The sequence below is a fragment of the Pleurodeles waltl genome, chromosome 5 (genome assembly GCF_031143425.1).
Source record: "Pleurodeles waltl isolate 20211129_DDA chromosome 5, aPleWal1.hap1.20221129, whole genome shotgun sequence".
Lineage (NCBI taxonomy): Eukaryota > Metazoa > Chordata > Amphibia > Caudata > Salamandridae > Pleurodeles > Pleurodeles waltl.
The window spans coordinates 1095393487-1095413853 of NC_090444.1; the positions used below are offsets into that span (position 1 = coordinate 1095393487).

General features: G+C 45.4%; 1 protein-coding gene across 2 annotated transcripts in view; it reads left to right on the plus strand.

Annotated features, from left to right (window-relative positions):
* The window catches only part of SNX9 (sorting nexin 9), an 844750-nt gene that overhangs the window by 222574 nt on the left and 601809 nt on the right, over positions 1-20367 (plus strand). For both annotated transcript variants that reach the window (XM_069235304.1, XM_069235305.1), the window contains exon 2: positions 4354-4440. In XM_069235304.1, the coding sequence (XP_069091405.1) occupies positions 4354-4440 (87 nt within the window). The remainder of the gene's footprint in view (positions 1-4353; positions 4441-20367) is intronic.

Below are 20367 nucleotides of genomic sequence, written 5' to 3' on the forward strand. Positions count from 1 at the left end.
AGTCTTTGTTCAAAATTACACTCACCTGATTTCCCTGCTAAAAGATCCTAGTTAACGCTCTATCTTCTAAGCACTACTTTGCAATTACAGCTCTACAGGCAGATTTTCACGATTAAAAGTTGCAAATTTCTCTCCTAAACACCTGTCCCATGCAACCCAGACAAGGAAACACCACCCTAATCCTCAATGATATATTTTGGGCATAGATTACTCTTTAGGACTTGATGAAACCAACCACCATCACCCTCCTCTAATGACAAGTGCAACTGAGGATTTATATTTTTAATTGATATTACTTACTGCAGTCCCATTTAAGCCAGTATTTATTTTTTATATTTTATTGTTTTTTTTGGTGTTTTGCAGCATAACCAATTCAACGTTATGGCGGTAGTGCATAACTATGTACTTTCAAAAACACATGACAAAAATAGGATAGTGCTATGAACAATTCTATGTCAGCTTTCTCTGAATAGAAGTTGCACCTTGCCTTGCAGACTTATTTATTTTATGGGTTTTATTGATATACTGTATTTGTTCAGGAAAACGTTACGCTTAATTGACTGTCGTTGATCTGTCGTCATGCCAATTTTTAGTCTGATGAGCGAGTTCACTTTTGTTTTGACAGCTTCATGTAATTGATAAAAATATATACATATACAAGTACATGGGGGTTTTCAATCAGCACTCTTTATCTACTGGTCAGTTAAACTGCCATTCACATATTGCTTCTACCTGCATGGGGCAGTTGGTCCGCCCACTTGCACCATTGGCTCCTTGCACTGTGATTGACCATACTTTACCTGATCACGTGCACATCCATGTAACCAGCATTGACCTGGTCCTTTGGGACCTTATAAGTGTTTAACCAAGCAGCACATGGGTGCATGATTAAACATTTGTAAGGTCCCAAAGGCAAGATCTGTTGGCTATGCCAGTGTTTGTCTTTTCTTCTTAGGGGGTCAGCATCTTGTTTGATTTGTGCTGTCAGCGTTATTATCTCTCCCCTGAACGGCAAGGCTGTGTCACTGGGTTCCCATACTCCATCCCTGCAGCAGAGACAGGGGAGGTATTAAAACTGCAAAGGGGTGGTGTAATTGGGATTGCGCTAGCCCCCACCCAGCTGCCCTACACGTTCAGCATCGAATCAACTGTAATTTATGCTAATTCACAGTGAGGGGTGAAATCATGCGGATTTCTTCAAATTGCGTTTGTCTTGAATTTACGTGTCAGGAAACACAATGGCTACATATTACCCTCCTGGCTGCTGTGTCGCAAATAAACAACACACACCCTTCCTCTAAGGAGTGGAGTGCACACACTGGTCACCCTCAACTCCCCACAGACAGTGCACAGTAAAGAAATATGTCCTAAAACGTCATAGTTCTTGCTGAGACCACTGTTGCATTTTCAGCCATCCACGTGTCTCTTAAATATAGTAGGTATTTTAGAAAGTGCAAGTCGTCAAGTAAATGCAGTTTTCAGCACACATTTCTATTTCCCAATGCAGACAAAATGCACTTCTTTGCATCCCTTGCTGATGCCAGAGACATGCTGCCTCAAGCGCTATTCATGATTGTCTGGGGAAAAGGGAGTGTTTTTCTCAGTCTTCGAGCCCTGTACCACGAACCCGAGCATGAATACCTTCACAGGAGGAGGCATGATGTATTGTGAGGGCCAACAATTCGAGCCCTGTAACACAAGCCCAAGCATGAACACCTTTCATAGGAGGAAGCATGACGTAGTCTGATGGCCAACAAAAATGTTCTTTTATTGAAAGCTCCCTGGGCAGGAACTTAGCATGCAAAGGAAGGACATTTAGCACAATGCACCAATAAAAGTGAAACATTTAAGACAAGCACAAAAAAGAACGAATGGTAAGAGTGGGTTTGGCTGATACCCGTATACTGAACACAACATATTTCGCAGAGAGAGCGCATGCGCTGCCTAGGCTCGACCTAAAAAATAAGTGCACTTCAGTGCATTGTAGTGGCTAGTGGCCCCACGTATCTCTTTGGCGGTGCTTTTTTCTCTTTATTAGTTATCTTTTTTTGTCTTCCTTGTATGTTTAAACTATGTCTTCAGGTTACAGTAATTCAATAGAAAATTTCCTTTTTGCCAATAAAATATATATTTCACAGTGATGCGCATTAAAGCAAACAAAGACTTCTACATTTGTTCCAGGTACACCTGCATGATAGAAAGCGCTGGTGCAATTCCATTTAAATTATATGCATGAGTTATTTATTTTAATTTTAAATTTTTGTTGCAAGCATATGGCTGCTAAGTTTAGGCGGCATGTTTTCTTTGTTTCTGTTTTATTTTTGTGATAGTACGCAGCTTGACAAGGCCATACCGGTTTGGTTTGTTTTGCTTGTTGTTGTCTGTGTTATAGTGACGCTTGTGTTTGTCCTCACAAACCACACTTCTTAGAGGCCATATTGAGCTTCTAATATGAAGTGTGCCATGGCAAACCGTTATGAGAAGGTCTAATTGGATGCTGTTGCTGTGTCTAACTACATGTGTTTTACTCTCAAAAAGATGAGTTTGCAGCCAGTATCTTGACAGATGCTCCTTTTGTAGAGCTCTGTAGTGATGCAGTTTAAGGCACTGTCCTCACATGTTTAGTGAAATGTTCCCAAAACACTCAACTGCTGTCTCAGAGACATTGGTTTACTTTTTAAAGGTAGGGTTCCATGCGCGGAATTAGTGCATTACTGTGCTGAAAATTACTGTTACTGATATTTTTTGTCATTCATTACTATTTCATTACCTTTCTGCTTTCTGTTCATTAGTTTCCACTGAGTACTCTAGTTACAAAAGAGTTCTACGTTATTTTTTAGCACATCCCCACATTGCTGATTTAACTAACGAGTCTGGATTTTGCTCATTGTAGGTGGGGGAGGGGGCTGTTGTATTCCTTTTTAGGTTGAGCGTCCAAGCGCTTGGACCTGTTGTAATATTGTGAACGTTTGATCAGACCCATCACTTTTATTCATGTGTGGTCTTGCCTTGCAAAAATAATTTGATGTCATTGGCAAATGCTTTGCGTTTGTCCCTCTTTTGGGTGGTTTGGTTACCGCCTTGGACACCGACCCTGTTACAGGTGTAATTGCACAATTGCCGATATACTTCAGCATGGGAAAACTACTTTTTTCTTTTGTTTGCGCTTTGTGGCTGCCATGGCGCTCACAGTGCAATCTCAATCAGTGGTATCTTTTTACATTACATGCACTCTGATCTGCTTAGTACACGTTCTTTGCAGCAGGCACATTAACCCTCTGCGCACCCTTATAATTAGTCCACCCCTCCACTAGACAAAAGTACGTTTCTCGTTCCAGAAAGAACATTAACCCTCTGCACTACCTTATGAGTCCAGACTTCCACTAGACAACCGTACGTTCTCTCTCCAAAAAACATTAATCGCCAGAGTTATTTTGACATTTTTACATTATATGCACTCTGATCTGCTTAGTACATGTTCCTTGCAGCACCCATCTATTCTGGGATTAGTTTTATTGTTATAACGTGTTACAAGCTGCAAACCAGTCCTTGGTGTAGTATTCATAGTCTTCCAGCTCCCTAGTTCGATGCATGATTCACTCATTTAGTTTGTTTCAGCTTTTGCATTCTGCTACTTGTAGTTTTATTTTTAGAACGTGATACAAGCTGTGAATAGAAGGCATAAACCTGACTAGGTGAACTACACATGTTTTTGTCTGTGAAACTTGAACTGTGTGTGCGTGTATTTATAAAACTAACCTTGAGGAGAGCTTACAGTTGATTATGCTGTACAATGGTCAATATTTTATAACTAATATTTCAGCTCAGGACTGACTGAGGATCATTAATATCATGTGAGATGGCTCTCCTCAAGCGTGCAAAAAATCGTGGGCGTTTTGTTCAACTCCCCAGACTGCAGTAAAGGGACAGTGATCCAGTAAGCACACATTCTTGGAGTACAATTATTTATTCATTGCCCCACAGGCAATGTCGCCTGTACCAACTGCAAAAGTAAACATCTTTTGCACCTGGGAGTAGTTTGTGTTTTAAGTAACTTGTTTAAAAATAATAATCCAGTAGTCTTACTGGCCCTTTAGTTATATGCAGTGCCACTGGAATTATGTAGTAGAAAGGACTAAAATATGTGGTAGTTGACCAATTAATGTGGCAAAAAAGTCCAATGATGTGTTTACAGTGCCAACTCAAGTAAATGTGAGACCTATTACATTGCAAATGCTTGTTAAAATTTCAGGGCTTTCAGTTGTAAAAAATTTTGTTGCTAAAGATTTGAATGTTTGGTGTTCTCAAATTCAAGCTCTTACATGCAGTGTTTTTCTTCTGTCTTTTCACAAGGCTCGTGTTCTGTATGACTTTGCTGCCGAACCTGGAAACAATGAGCTGACTGTGAAAGAAGGGGAGTTTGTTGTGATTACGAATAAGGTAAGGTACTACATTTTAACTTTAAAACTGTGTTCAATTGTTCTAGCCAAAATAACCATCAAAGGGGCAAGTATGTTACTGGTTCATTTAGTCTGTATTTTTTATTGCATGCACTCTTACCCAGTGCTCCTCTCTTCAGACATCCTTGTCTGGTCACTCTGGTTATCTTCTGGAATGAGGATCCACTGTCTACGGTGTGCGTGTGCGGCCCCAATCCTTACGCTTTTTTTCTGAAATCAGGAGTTTGGATGTAGTATACCTGCAAGGTCTGTTGTGGTATCTTCCAAGCAGGTGGTCTAACTGTTCACATATCGACTGGCTGCTAAGGTTCTGCATGACTAATGCAGGCGTTTACCGCATCAATTTAATGAGTCTCTGCAGCATATTAAATCAGTTTAAGTTTGATCTGCAGTTGATCCATTTGATAAAAGCTGTATGCCTGTTTGCACATGAGGATAGGATAAGGGCTGAAGGACCACTTAATTGGCATTTTGTAACTAAGGGTGATGTAAGGGTGCAGTTTAGTACCAGCGCCCTTAAGCAGCGCACTACAAAAATTATATATATGGTCACTGGAGAACATAAAAGTAGGCATCCGTTTCGCTTCTATTTATTTATTAAATTGTTAGGTGGTGCAGCGCTTGCTCACATTTGGTAGCCGTGCACACAAGACAAAGAGGTTCACTTAAACCTTTACATGGAAAAATACTTTAACAACAAAAACTACTTGCATTTTGGCCTCTTTAGATGAAAGTAAGATAGGGCATCAAATTCAAATTTGTTTCGTCCCATACGACAGTTTCAGTTAAGTACCAAGGCAACAGATAGGAAAATATTGTCAGGATGAGTTGCTAAAGGATATTAAGTTCTCTTGTTGCCTTAATTCGAAAGTGAGATACTTGTGAAGCAAAAGAATAGCTCCAGTGAAGGCTTTTAAAGGTGCTGAGCGAGATCTGAACTTTTTTTTGATTCCAGAAACTTCACTCCCGATGATGCCCTCAAACCAGTGATAATGCGCCAATTCAGAACTGAAGCAGCTCACCTAGGGTTAATGCGAAGCCCTCCCGAGGAAGCGTGTTCGAGAACTTGAAAAGCAGGACAACAAAAGCAGTTGCTTTTTAAAGTTTATGGAAACAGGCTGTCACTCTAAGGTTAGATCAAAACACTAGTGTACACTCTGCACCTGACAAGCCAAGAGCCACACCACTGAGATGTGAATTCACTAAGGATTCTTTCAGTGTGGGGTGGAAGAGATGGCAGACTGGTTGCAGCAGGTTTATAGGACCTCTGTGCTGCAGAACCTAAAAATGAGAGAGACAGGCAATGGTAAATACTCATGGGAAAAGGTCCCAAGACTTTCAGAAGACCGGCAATACTGGATACCACTATAACTAAGGAGGGTGTCTTGTGGCCATTAAAAACCACAGGAGCGTGAGGGTGATCCTGCTGCATGCTCTCTAGCACTGGTTCAATAGCCTCAGACAAAACCACTGGCCACTAGGAAACTCACACCATTACAAAAGTGTTCCTAGAATAGGGGTACATTGGGCATGCTATTGGGAGGGGTGGTGTTGTGGGGTTAAGGGATTTTGAATCTGACTTTCTAAAATGCCTATGTTGCTAGGCTAGAGAACAATCCAGAGATTACATAAGGTGTGTACTGTAAACATTTGGTAGAGGTGTAGTCAGGGTATGGGACTGTTAGACTACACTCTGGCTGAGGGAGGGAAGAGGCCTAGGATTTCTGAATAATTTGAGATATTACCTCATGGAACAGGTAGGGTACATAATACAAAGGACGAGAAAAGAAAGAGAGAAGGTGTGATACGTTATAGATCATACACTTTCTGGCTGCAGGCTGTGGCAGGTACGGGTTGATGAATTTGACATTCCAGAATGCTTGGGAGAAAGAGCCAGGCTTACAGCTGGTTGATGTGTGGATTGTCAATATATTTGTGAAGGCAAAGAACTTTGCTTCTTGGCGGTACAGTACACCTGACAACCTTCAATGCCACAGACTACACCTGGTCAAATTCACATTGGATGGTCTGCAGAGAAAATTGATCGCTCCTTTACACCCTTGGTCTTGCCACAGAGTGGTGGGGTTGTGCTAGATTGTACCCAAAACAATTGAGGAAACGTGCATGTTCAGCACTAGTGATGCCTGGAGTTGAGCCCACTGGGAAACCCATCAGAGGCAGACTACCCAATACATTTCGAGCAAGGCTACAGCCTAAAGGCTTCACGCTGCAAAACAGGTGATCCGGGACCACTGGGGAACTAAGATTTTACCCAGGGGACAAGTGGCTGCAGATTATATTTTGGTTGTTTAGTATGGGGAAATGGTCAGATGACGTAGAGAAGAGAAAACGTCTAGGAGTTGGTGGAAACCAGTAGTTAGCTGCCAGGTGTAGGACTTTCAGGCTGATCACTATACCCAGCACCTTAGAGTTGTGAATATTTTAGTTGATGTCCCAGGTAGCAGGTGACCACTTTGTAGTTAAGAGAGAATCCAGGTTATTGGCTTTTGATGGAGGGTTAGGCAGCAAATCTCTGCGAAGGTTGGAGGAGACAGAGAAACTGAGCATGGCAAAATTGAAAATGAAATGAAATGGGGGGATCAGAAGGTTGGGCTTGATGGGACATTTGTCAATGTTTCTCAGTTGCACTTTATTGCATAAGCCTACATCACACCTTAGCATTGAAATCTGGCAACACTGTATGTGGAATGTTCTTCTTGCATAGTAAATTTCTATTGTAAGGTCATACTGCATGTATGTTTTATTCCTCTAATTTTTGGGCCTCGTGTTTTTAAGCTTGCTGCTGATTGCGGAGATCTACTTAGACAACAAATCAAAACTCTTATACTAAAAATGCACAGTGCATCAACCCAGCACTCTGACACAAGAAACAACTTAAACACTGTCACCAATGTAGTCAGTCCCATATGCTGCACATACTCTCTCACACAGTCAGTTTAGTAAAACCTAGGAAAGTACAGTTGTACCCTTTAGACACACTGTCAAAACTAGTACATGTTACATGGAGGTTCAGATGACTATCTTCTTTACTGTGAAGCACTAAGCATTGACAACTTTAAAAAACTTTGCTCTGGTTTTACCAGCAGGTCACATTGATTAACAATTTCCCAGTCTTTGGAAGCGACCATGGAGAAAACAAGGCACGGCACCACTCTTAATATATTAGGCATGTTCATGCAAACATTATGTCCGCAGAAGTGCTAAGTGGACAAGTAATTGATCGATATAAGCTAAACAAAAATGGTGTAACCTAACAACAATGCTGTTCTTTGCTTTTCCTGTCCATCCACTTGGACAATGAAGTACTGCTAAGTGCCTAACCTACAAGAACTTTGAGAATCATAACCATTACACTCTTACTGTCTCTAGTCTAGTGTGATATCTCCACATTACTTGATGAACAAGAACCAGAGAGTGTCTACTTATTTCCAGCAGTCCCCCAGCATTTGTAATGAACTTGTGTATATTAAGAAAGACATTTGATGCATGAGTGAAAATATAATTGTATACGTCTAGTTAACCTATGGCACCTAATGACAGTGTTCACCTATTTGTAAGTTCCTTCAGTTCCGGGAAATACGGAAATGGAGACTGAGGTAGACATGATTTCCCAAGAATGAACAGTTTTGATCGGAGGGAATGTGGATTAGAAGCCAGGGGAATTCACACCGTAGTTCACTTCTTGCTTCTTTTTAGAGGAAGTAAGCCATCAGTTGTGCAGAATTTAGCAGTTCTAATTATAGAGCAAAATGATGCATCAGTAACCAACTTAAAGCGTGTGTGATGACAAAAATAGAAAATAGTGAAGTGAAACACATGACAAAGTCTAAAATGAGCTTGGGACACTTGTTAATACCAGAATATTGAAATTCACAGATGAATGTGTTTAAAGTATGTACCGTATTTACCGGCGTATAACACGCACCGGCGTATAACACGCACCTCATTTTAAGAGGAAATTTCTGGAAAAAAAACCTTAAATTTATATCGGCGTATAACACGCACACATCATTTGCCCCCTATTTTCAGGGAGAAAAAGTGCGTGTTATACACCGATAAATACGGTACATCTTGAAACTCTACTGTTGGGCCGGAAAGTTCAATGCATAGTTCCAGGGATTTGTGCGGTCCAGTCATGTGTCATTGTTCTGTTGATCTTGTTGTTTTGTACACATGTTAGCATGACACTTGTGCAGATCAACCGAGGGTACTTGTAAATTACTGGACTTAAGATCACAAATCTAAGCTCCAAGGTTTAAGATCACTCAAAGTGCTGAGATAATTAGCAGTAGTGGCAGCATAGGTTCCAATGAAGGAACAGCTCTTTTTTCCTGTGCCTAGGAGAGATGCCAATCGGCCGTCCCTTTGTAAAAGGTCACGTCAGTCTCCCCTAAGAGGGGCGCATTACCATCCTAATGCGTGGGACTTGCATTGAGGATTCACGCATGTTTGTGTTTGCTTGTGGATGGAAAATACGGCCTCTGGGCATGTGTGACTGAGAGCATCGTGGGGCCCATTAGACTCTGCATGCATGTGGGTTTCAAGATGCTGGCTGGTTATGGCTAGAATCTACCTAGATCCATGTTGGTGTTGGGAGCCTATAGCTTTTGCTTTCCTTTCCGTCTGGACTGTCTCATAGTTGATCAGGTGGGTGGTGAAAGTAGCCTCTATAGTCTTTAAAATAGTTACAGTGCCTCTACCAGGGGGTTTAATTCCCTCCTAGTTTTCTGCTGTGAAGTACACCCTGAAAGATTTAAACCCACTCTCTGAATCCAATAAATGGTTCACTTGGATTAGCTAAAACTGGTTAAGGAGGGAGGACAGTGTCTAGTGATTGCATACTTAGAATCTAGGAGGCTTTTCCATTTCTGGGAGGGTATGGGCTGTGCATGATGCAGACACCTTGATTGATCTGACTTGACATAAGTATGTGGTCTTTCTGCCAGTACTTGCTTTTACGGTTTCTCAGCATCCGAAGATATCTGTTGACTCCAGCGTAGTTGAGAAGATCTGTTTGATAGAGACTTCTATGTACAAATTCTTCACTTTGTGAATTTCCCTCAGGCTGGATTTGGAAACATTTCCAGCAGCTCCCTTGCACGTTGATAGGTGACATACTGCAACTTTACGTCGGATTCATCTCATCCTAGATTTGATGTCAATATACTGATGATAATTCCTTTCTTCCTGCTCCTTTGGACGCTGTTCTGGAGCACCTCTATTATGTCCATTTGACAGAATTTCTTCAAGTTCCCAAAAGTGTGCAGCTATCTCAGCCTCTAAAGCAACAGGGTTTAAACCATGTTGAGACTTCCATTGACAGATGTTGGTAACCAACATTGTGGTGTATTTGATCCAAGCATGATTTAGCTTCATGTGGGTGATGCTGCAAGATTAATAAAAAGGCCATCTGTGATTGAAAAGCTAAACTTTTTCTTGCTGCACTCCAGAAATAGAAAAGCAGACCCGGGCGACCCCAGAGTCGCACTGCTGGGTCTGCACCTGTGACATGTTGAAGTCATGGGGGTCAGATAAGTCACAAAACACTAAGACACACAAGCAGCCCAAGTATATATCTCTTTTGTCCTGTTGCTCCAGTCACTCAGAATCAAATGTTGCCCCATGCATCTCAAGGCTGTGGAGTCGCTCCACCTCCATAGAACCAAATACATCTTTAATACTGATGCACCCCAGGATCCCTGGGCTATCGGCAAAGCTGCAACAACTTTGAGGCTCTCAATACCATCTTTGGTGCCCAAACAGATCCCTCTTGAGCGTCTTTGAGACCTACAGATCTGAAGAGGCTTTTATTAGGGCTATTACAGGCAGATTCCAACCCAATGCCAACTGTGCCCCGTGCTGTAGGCTGGGCCCTTGCTTGAATGCAGCTACACCCACTCAAATATGGTGCAATGCCCAACACCACCCACGGTGCCAAACGTGACATCATCTGCGGCTAAATCATTGATGCCCCCGTACAAAATGTGCAGCACCATGACAAACGTCACTGACTTTGGTGTCTACTCTGATACTAATGCTGGAAATAGAGCCAATAGGTTTATTGGGCTCACAACACCATGCCCCATCGCCAAGACAGTATGCTCATTCAAAACCTGATTCTACGCCCCATAGTATGATGAGGGCAATAAAGGGGACAATAATGACGAACAATATGATGATGGTGACAGTATTTTTTATGACCTGCAGGGTGCCAGTGGTCTGGATACTTCTCCAGACATTAACCTTTCCTCCCTGAACCTGGCTATGGCTACTGAAGAATGTCTCCTTTGCTACCATTATAAGGAAGGAGGCTGAGGTATTTAATCTTTCATTACCTTCCCAAGAGTTTAAGACAAATGTTCTCCCGGAGGTCCTTAGCCCAAAACAGACCAAGCAGGAAACGCTACTTCCTTTTAATGAGGTTCTAACTGATGCACTAGTGGGCACCTATGCAAACCAGGATCTTACCCCCAGTTGATAGACAGGTGACAAGACAACACAGATTCGCTCCTGGAGATTCAGATTTCCGCTGCAGCACCCCACTCCAGAGAGCCTAGCATTTCAAGCATCCACCAGCTGCATGAACTCCAGTGCATTTCACACCAGCCCCTTCCAAGACTGGGAACCTAAAAGAATGGAGACTTTTGCCAAATGAATGCTGTCATAGGCAAGCCTTGCCCTTTGATCAGTCAACACATTATGCTTCCTGGGCAGATAATTGCATGCACCATGGAACGGAGTGGCGGACATTTTGCCAGCTGCTCTGAACAACATCTCTCCAGCCTTACAAAGTCTGATCTGGGGCAGACAAGGTACAGTGAAATATTCCACTAGATCCAATTTGTACTCTACTGATTGTCTTGGTAGGGCAATTAGTACCAGTGTGGTTCTTATGCACCACACCTGGATTCACTGCACAATCTTTTCCTCTTATATGTATATAGTCCTTTTGTGGTCAAAGCTGTGGATCAGTCTTTTGAGAGCAAAGAGGCTACCCAAGCCTCAGAGCCCACAACTGCTGCAAAAGCACTTTAATTTGTCATTTGCGTCACACAATCACCTGGTAGGAGATTGCACCACCTTTCCATTCCTCCAGTTGTAGGCGCATCACATCCGATCAATGGGTGCACCAGATTGTGTAACATGGATACTCCCTACCTTCACTGTCCTATTCCCTGGATTTGCCACCCACACCACAATCTAAAGGAACAGTTTTCCATACTCCAAGGAGATGTTGTCTTTCTCGGCCAAGGAACCAATAGCGAGGGTCCCAGCATCAGAGATTGGGACTGATTGCTACTCCTATTGCTTCCCGGTGCCAAAAAAAGGGAACAGACATTTGCCTCATCCAAAGCTTTTGCCCTCTAAGCTTCGTCCTCCAGAAAGACAAGTTCATAATGCTCACACTGGCCTAAGTACTGTCTGCTCTAGATCCAGGAGACTGGATGGTGGTGTTGGGTCTGTAGGATGCTTATTTCTACATCCTCGTCCTTCAGTGCCACAGACGCTACAGTTTCAGATAACCAAAGCGCACTTTCAATTCTCTTTGTACCCCTTTGGCCTTATGATTGCACTTCAGATGTTCACAAAGATGGTACTAGTAGTCCTAGCATATCTGTGGAGGCTGGGAATACCTGTCCTCCCAAACCTCGATAACTGGCTAATGAAGGTATGCTTACGTCATACCTGACTCCTCCATCAAAGCAATTCTAGATACAGTGCTCTTTAGAGCTTTTCCGCTGTCTCAACAAGTCCAAGACATTCAGGCTATGATCACAATGTATCTGATAGAGACTTCTACTTGCAGATTCCTTACCTTTGAATTTCCCCCAGGCGTCAGACTGGAGCTGGACATTTTTCTTCAGGCCGTACTCCTACACGTTGTCAGGTGGCGTTTGTCGACTCCTCAGGCATTGTTGGCTTCATAGTCACTGTGATGATGTTGTGGTTGTATATAGGCACCACCCCGGCGCGCTGACGTCAGTTCTTTTCTTTCTGCACCAGCCTATGCGCAGATCCGGAGAAGAGCTACCCCTAGTCATTTTTTGACTAACTGCAACACTTTTGTCAAATTCTTTTTGATGAGGTTTGGATGCGTCTAGGAATGTCTGGTAAGACCGGTTTTAAACCCTGTTATTCTGTCACCGAATGATGTCCGTGACTGATCCGCATCTCATCTGCCTTTGATGCCTGGAGTGCGACCACGACCTGAAGTCGTGCTCCAATTGTTAGGCCATGAACCCGAAGGCTTTGAGGGAGCGGTCCCTAAAGCTCAGGACGGCCTGGCACTCAACTCCGTGTCACTCCCGGTCTCATTTGAGAGGAAGGTCATGAGACCCCACGCAAGTCATCACCACTCCTCTTCGTCTAAGTCATCGGGGCGATCAGGTCACAAGAAGAAGCAGTTGAAGAAGGCCAAATGTTCTTTGATTTTACCCCGTCACTCAGACAATGCAAGAAGAGCGTCAATGCTCTGGGCCTTCGTCTTCAGAGCCTGCATCTGGGTTGGCTCTGCGCCTTCCTGACTTTCCAGGAGCTGGTGCCACGCCGGCCCAGCTGAAAGAGTTCTATGGGGCCCATGCGCCTCATCTTTGGGCAGACCGACCTGTCCTCGGTACCTTCGAGCCCAGGAGAGTTGATTAGGGCCCCCTTGGGTTCCCTGTCAGCGGCTTCAGCCCTGGCTCCGGATGGCACCTCTGGATCCGTTCTTGGATCCGTCTTGACACCAGTCACCCCAACGTGACCTTCCCGGCATCAGGACAGACGTCAATGCTCCAGACATCGGTTGGGCCCGCAATCGACATTGATCCTATACCAACGATCCGGAGCCAGAACGGCGTCGCTCAACACAGATTCCATTTCCCATGGGCTTTCCTGGGCCCAGGGCAGATCCAGACCCTTCTTTCTATGGGTGTGGATATGGGGATAGTGTAGAGTGGTCGCTGGACCCTTTAGAATATGAGCTTGACCCGTACCTGGACTGGGTTTAGGAGTTGGGCGACGCTAGTGAACTAGATACTTCTTCTGACGCTGGCATGCTTTCTTTCCCTACCGTGGCTACGGAGGAGGGAGCTTCATACTCCATGGTAGGAAGAAGAGCTGCTGAGGTTTTGGACCTTGAGCTTCCTTCTGTGGCAGTCAGGACTAACCTACTGACTGAGGTGCTTCAGCCTGGGGCTGCCATTTCAGAATCCCCCTGTTCCTTTTAATAAAGCCCTTACCAATATCCTATTGGGTACCTGGTCCAAACCCAGCACAGGGGCTCCTGTGACTAGGACAGTTGCCCTCCACCATCGGCCTGCGCCGACCGAACCATGTGATCCAGACTTCTTCATCATCTGGCACATTTCCTTCCGCTCCCCCGGATAGGGAATCAAAAGGACTGGATAACCATGGGCAGAAAATGTTTTGTTCTGCCAGTCTAGTGCTGCAGTCGGTGAACACCGCATGCCTTTTGGGCAGATACTCCCATACTCTCTGGGATATATTTGCACAGTTGCTGCCTCGAGTCCCGGAGAAGGCCCAGGTTGTTCTCTCCCAAGCTGATACTGATGGAAGAGATGCAACAAAGTTCATGATTCGTTGTGGACTGGATATGACTGACTCACTGGGTAGATCGGTTGCATCGACAGTGGCCTTGAGGTGCCATGCCTGGTTGAGGACATCTAGCTTTTCAGGGGATGGCCAGCAATCTCTAATGGACATGCCCTTTGATAGCATCAGTCTTGTCAGAGACAAAGCGGTGTCAGGAGCTCGAGTTCTTTAAGGACTCCTGGGCTACACCTCAGTCCCTTGCTTCGTAGCTGCTTCTTACTCCCCACAGTCCATTGTTTGCTTCTTTCATGGCTACGGAAGAGGCACCCAGCCACGTTAATTTCCAACCGGCCACCGACCCGCTCATGCTTCACAGCCTCTGCGCGGATGCAGGATCCTACATGCTTGTGGATCAGTGAGCCAGAGGTCAAACAAGTCCACCCCGCCCCCTCCACTGCCTCCAAGCCTTCCTAGTCCATTGGAATATCCTGGAACTGTTGGCGGCAGGATTCACCATCACCTGCCCCACTGGGAGTCCATCACCACGGATAAATGGGTGTCGCAAATTGTCCGCAGGGGCTACTCCCTCCCTTTTGAGACTTCCCCTCCGACCATGCCACCATCATTCGATCATCTGTTGGTGGATCATTTGGTACTTCTCCGCGAGGAAGTCAAGGCTCTCTTGGCCCAGAGCGCCATAGAGAGGGTCCTTGCACCAGAAGTAGGTTGTGGTTGTTATTTCCGCTACTTTCTGGTGCCCAAAAAGGACAAGGGCCTTAGCCCTATCCTAGATCTCTGGTCCCTCAATCTCTTCCTAAAGAAGGAGAAGTTCAAATTGCTTACTCTAGCCCAGGTCCTGTCTGCCCTGGAGACTGGATGGTAGTGTTGGACACCTATTTCCAGATTCCCGTCCTGCCGGCCCACAGATGTTATTTACGGTTCGTGGTAGGCCACGAGCACTTGCAGTTCACGGGTGCTCCCCTTCTGCCTTACCAGTGCCCCTCGGGTGTCCACGAAACTAATGGTAGTGGTTGTAGCTCATCTGCGCAGGTTATGGGTTTTCAGTCTTTCCCTACCTCGATGAATGGCTGTCGAAGGCGAACTCAACCCAGGCTGTCGCCTACCACCTACGGCAAACCTCCTGTATTCGCTGGGGTTCACTATAAACATACTTAAATCACACCTGACTCCCTCTTCAAATGCTCCCTTTTATCTGAGCTGTTCGGGGCACAGTGCAGTTTCAGGCTTATCCTCCCGAAAAGCAAGTCCAGGATATTTGGGCTATGATCCTGATGTTTCAGCCTCTAACCTGGATTCAATGAAAATGACTTTGAGGCTGCTGGGCCTCATGGCCTCCTGCATGCTGCTGATTCAACATGCCAGATGGCATATGCGGGCTCTGCAGTGGGTTCTGAAGTTCCAGTAGGCGCAGAATCAGGGGAATCTCTTTGACAAGGTCCATATCTCCAAGGGAACTGCACTAGATCTGCAGTGGTGGCTATCGAATCCAGATTGGGTCAACGGCAGATCTGTCTTCCTTCCCAAACCAGATCTCACAGTAGTGAGAGATGCGTCACTCCTGGGATGGGGCGGTCACAAGGGAGAGGCGGAGATCAAAGGCCTCTGGCGGAGTGTGGGCTCCACATCAACCTTTTGGAGCTCCGGGCAATCCAACTTGCATTAAAAGCATTCTTTCCCTCTCTCAAAGGAAAAGTGGTGCAGGTGTTCACTGACCACACCACCTCCATGTGGTACTGCAACAAGCAGCGCGGAGTGGGGTCGTGGACCCTCTGTCAAGAGGCTCTTCACCTCTGGACATGGTTGGAATGTCAGGGCATTTCACTCGTGGTTCAGCATCTGGTGGGCTCTCTAAATGCCAGAGCAGACAAACTCAGCCATCGATGCATAGTCGATCACGAATGACGTCTCCATTTGAAGGTGTCGCAAGGTCTCTTTCATTAGTGATGAGAGCCTTGGTTAGTTGGAGTTTCCAAGGCAGCGCTCGCTTGGTGATGCTTTTTGTCATGAGTGGAGCTTCGGCCTCCTTTACGTCTTCCAGCAAATACCACTTCTGCGCAGAGTTCTGAAAAAGATCAGGCCCTACCGGGCCCAATTGATCCTGGTGATTCTGGACTGGGCATGAAGAGCTATTGAGCATAGCCATCGATCCTCTGATCAGACTACCCCCTCGGGACAATCTTCCGTCGCAGCAGCAGGGTATGGTCCTTCACCCGAACTTGTCCAGTCTCCGCCTCCTTACATGGAAATTGAGCGGCAACAGTTGACAGCTTTCCACTTTCTGCCTAAAGTCTGTGATGTTATCTTGGCAGCCAGGTGTCCCGCCACTAAAATGGTATACGCCTGTCGTTAGACCAAACTTGTGGCATGGTGTATCAACAAGTCTGTTGATCCCCTTTCTGCAACTCTCTCGGAGTTCTCCTCTTCATTCTTTCTCTTTCCTAGCAGGGCTCTGCTCTGGACCCCCTCAAGGGTTATTTGTCTGCCATCTCAGCCTTTTTAAGGATGTCAGACCAACCTTCTCTTTTCAAATCTCCCATTGCTGGGAGGTTTCTTAAAGGACTCCCCCAAATGTTCCCTCCTACCCCGTTCATAATGCCCCTGTGGGATTTGAACTTGGTCCTAACATATCTCAAGTGTGCTTCTTTTGAGCCACTCCACAACTGTCTCCTGCGGCTCTTGACTTTTAAAACTGCCTTCTTGACTGCCATCACCTCTGCTCATAGAGTGAGTGAGCTCCAGGCTCTTCCTTCGAAGCCACCATTTCTGGCTATCCATCCTGACAAGGTGGTGCTTCGTACCATGGATTCATTCCTTCCCAAAGTGGTGATAGCTTTTCATATAGGCCAACCAATCACCTTGCATACTTTTTGCACCCCCCCACATCCCTCTCATGTGGAGGAGAGACTCCACAGCCTGGACCCAAAAAGAGCGTTGGCCTTCTACCTAAATCGTAACAAAGATTTCCGGGTGTACGATCAACTCTTTGTGGGTTATGTGGGTGCAAAGATGGGAAGGACGATGCAGAAGAGGACCATCTTGCGATGGGCAGTCCCCTGCATCAAAATGTGCTATGCTTTGGCGAAAAAGAAACCCCCTCAAGGGTTTGCTTGCTCATTCTACCAGAGCAACTGCTGCTACTATAGTGTTAGCATTTGGAGTTCCAGTCCTGGATATCTGCCAGGCGGCGAAATGCACACGTTCACTAAACATTACTGCCTGGATAGTCCGTTCTGCAGAGACGGCTACTTCGGTCCTGCAGGACTTTTTGGTGTGATCTTAGTTCGCAGCCCACCACCAGGGATGGTATTGTTCTGGAATCTATTCTAAGGTAGGGAATCTGCAACTAGAAGTTTCTATCAGATGAACAAGTTAGTTACCTTTGTTAATGATATATATCTGGTAGAGACATATTCTAGTTGCAGATTTCCTACCGACCCTCCTACCGTCCCCACTCTGTGAACTGATTTCTAGGGACAGGAACTTCCCTATAAGGGCCCTAGTTTTGGAGCACCATACTCAGTGTTCTTAGTGGCTCCGTGCTACTGGCGTGGAAAATCGTGAAAAACTGAGGTCAGTGCACTGGGGTGGCGCCTAAATACGACCGTGACACCATCACAGTGACCACAACGCCAACTGCGGAGTCGACTGATGCCACCCGACAACGCGCAGGGGTACTGCTCGAAAAAAATCTCTGGATCTAGTCTGATGCCAGGGGGGAAATTATAAGGTAAGGAATCTGCAATTAGAATATGTCTGTACCAGATATATCTTTACCAAAGGTAGGTAACTATGTTCTTATTCAGACCTTGACCTGAGTCTCAGTGAGAGCTGCTCTGAGGCTTGTCGACCTTGTGGCCTCCTGCACCCTGCTTGTGGGCCACAACAGGGGGCAAATGAGGGCTCTGCAGCGGAGTGTGAATTCTCAGTGGGCTTACCTCCAGTGGGACTGCTGAGTCTATCTAGGTGGTTGAAAGAAACTGGAAAAGATCTTCAGTGGCGGTTGCTTGATCTCAAGTTGACTGGTGGCAGACTCCCTCCCTACCCTCCCCAGAGATCAGAGTTGCTACTTGTGTGTCTTGCTGGTTGGAAGAGGTCATCTGGGGGAGGTAGAGGTCAGATGACGCTCTTCTCTAGCCGAGTCTAGCTTCCATAGCAAACTTCAGGAGTTGCAAGCTATTCTCTTGGCCCTGAGAGTGCCTATCCCCACCTTGATGGTGTTGAGAAACGGGTGTTCTTAAAAACAACACAACCGCCATTTAGTACTGTACCAAACAGGGCGGTATGTGGTCATGGGTCCTGTGCCAGGACGCTTAACATTTCTATAAGTGGCTGGATGCTTAGGGCATTCCCCTGGTCATCTGACAAAATCTTCAAACACCAAAAAAGATTAACTCAGTCGCCGTCGCCTAGCGGATCACGAATGGCGGTTGGAGTTGGAAGTGGCATAGGGCATCTTGCACAACTGGGTAGAACCCTGACTTGATCTATTTGCCACTTCAGAGAGTGTAGAGTGTCCAAACATTTAGGTGTTGGAGTTTCTAAGACAGTCCTCCCTTTGGCCTTCCACCATCATTGGTGTGCTGGACTCCTATACACCATTCTTCCCCTCCTTTCCTACCCAGAGTGCTGCAGAAAATCAGGACAGACCGAGCCCAAGTCATGCTAATGGTTCCAGAGTGGGCGAGGAGAGTGTGGTACCCAGACCTTCTGGTCAAGAGCACATGCCCTCTGATTTGGCTGCCTCTTTAGGTGGACCTCCTGTTGCATCAGCGAGGTCTAGTATTACACTCAAGCCTGCACACACTGTGCCTCCATGCGTGTAGATAGAACTTTAACAGCTGAGGTCTTTCAGTCTTCCTTCCAAAGTGGTTAGTCTCACCCTGGCAGCCAGGCATCCATGTACCAAACTGATTTATGCTGGAAGAAGTTAGTTGTCTGGTGTTCTTCCTGTGACATTCTATCCTTGAACACACAACTTTCATATGTACTTCTGTTTTGTTTGTTTTTATCTCAGCAAAGTCGTGGTGTGGCAACATGTAGGGGTTATCTTTTGGCCCTCTTAGCCTTTTTACTCTTAGCAGATGAGCCATACCTCTTCAAGTAGGCCTTTTTGATGAGTTTGTTGAAAGGGCCTACACACATGTTCCTGACAACACCTTTTGTGATGCAGCAGTGGGACCTTAATTTGGTTCTTACCTACCTAATGTGCTCACCAATCGAACCAATGCACAGTTGTCCCCTTCGCCCACTAACTATAAAGAATGCATTTCTCATCATCATAACATCAAACAGCTGAGTGAGTGAACTGTAGGGGTTGTTTATTTTAACCCCCTTACATGTTCTTTTTTTCCGGACAAGATAGTCCTCCAAACAGAAGCAGCATTCCTGCCCAGGGTAATCACCCTTCCACATAGGGCAGTTCATCACCTTGCCAGTGTTGTATGTACTCCCTCTCCCCTACAAAAGCGTACAACAGCTCCATAGCCTTAACCCTTAGATGGTGCTCAGATTCTACATTGATCGGACCAGGGATTATCAACGGCATAACCAACTTTTGGTTGGCTTCTTGGGAGAGTAAACCTGTTTATCACCGCAAAAGAGAACCATTGCTTGATAGATTGTGTTATGTATCGATATCTGCTATAGGCCAGCCAAGGAGCAGCCCCCAGAAGGTTTGCATGCTCATTCCACCAGAAAGAAGGCTGCCGCCACTGCACTGGTGTGTGATATGCCAATTCTGGACATTTGCCAGGGTGCTTGGTCTAAGCCATCCCACAGACCCACCACCTGGGGAGGTACCGCTTTTGTGTATGTTCACAAGGTGTGAGATATCTAAGGTTATAAATCTCTATCAGAAGAACGATTTACTTACTTTCAGTAACAGCTTTTCTGGTAAAGACTATCCAAGCACAAATTCCTCACCATCCAACCCTCCTCTCCATTCTGTGGAATTAACTCATACGGTTTAATATTAAGATCCCAATCTGGATGTGTGCACAGTGCCTCATTCTGATTTAAAAGGTTTGACGTCAAACGGCACAAACCGAGATCAGAATGACACAGATGTTATCATGCAGAGGTGCCACATACATAGAGGTCCCTGACATCACATAAGGGTGAAACAGATCTTACAGAGCTGCACAGCACAACCTGTTGTTGTGTAAGGGGACTGCTATAAAAGTTTTCCGGATCCAGTATGGCAACTGGGGAAAATTAAAAAGGTGAGGAATCTGTGATTAGGTGGTGTCTCTATCAGAAAAGGTGTAACCAAAGTAAGTAACTTTTTCTTCAGGGTGAGTCCTGTTGGCTGCTTCCTCTCTTTCAAGCAGGG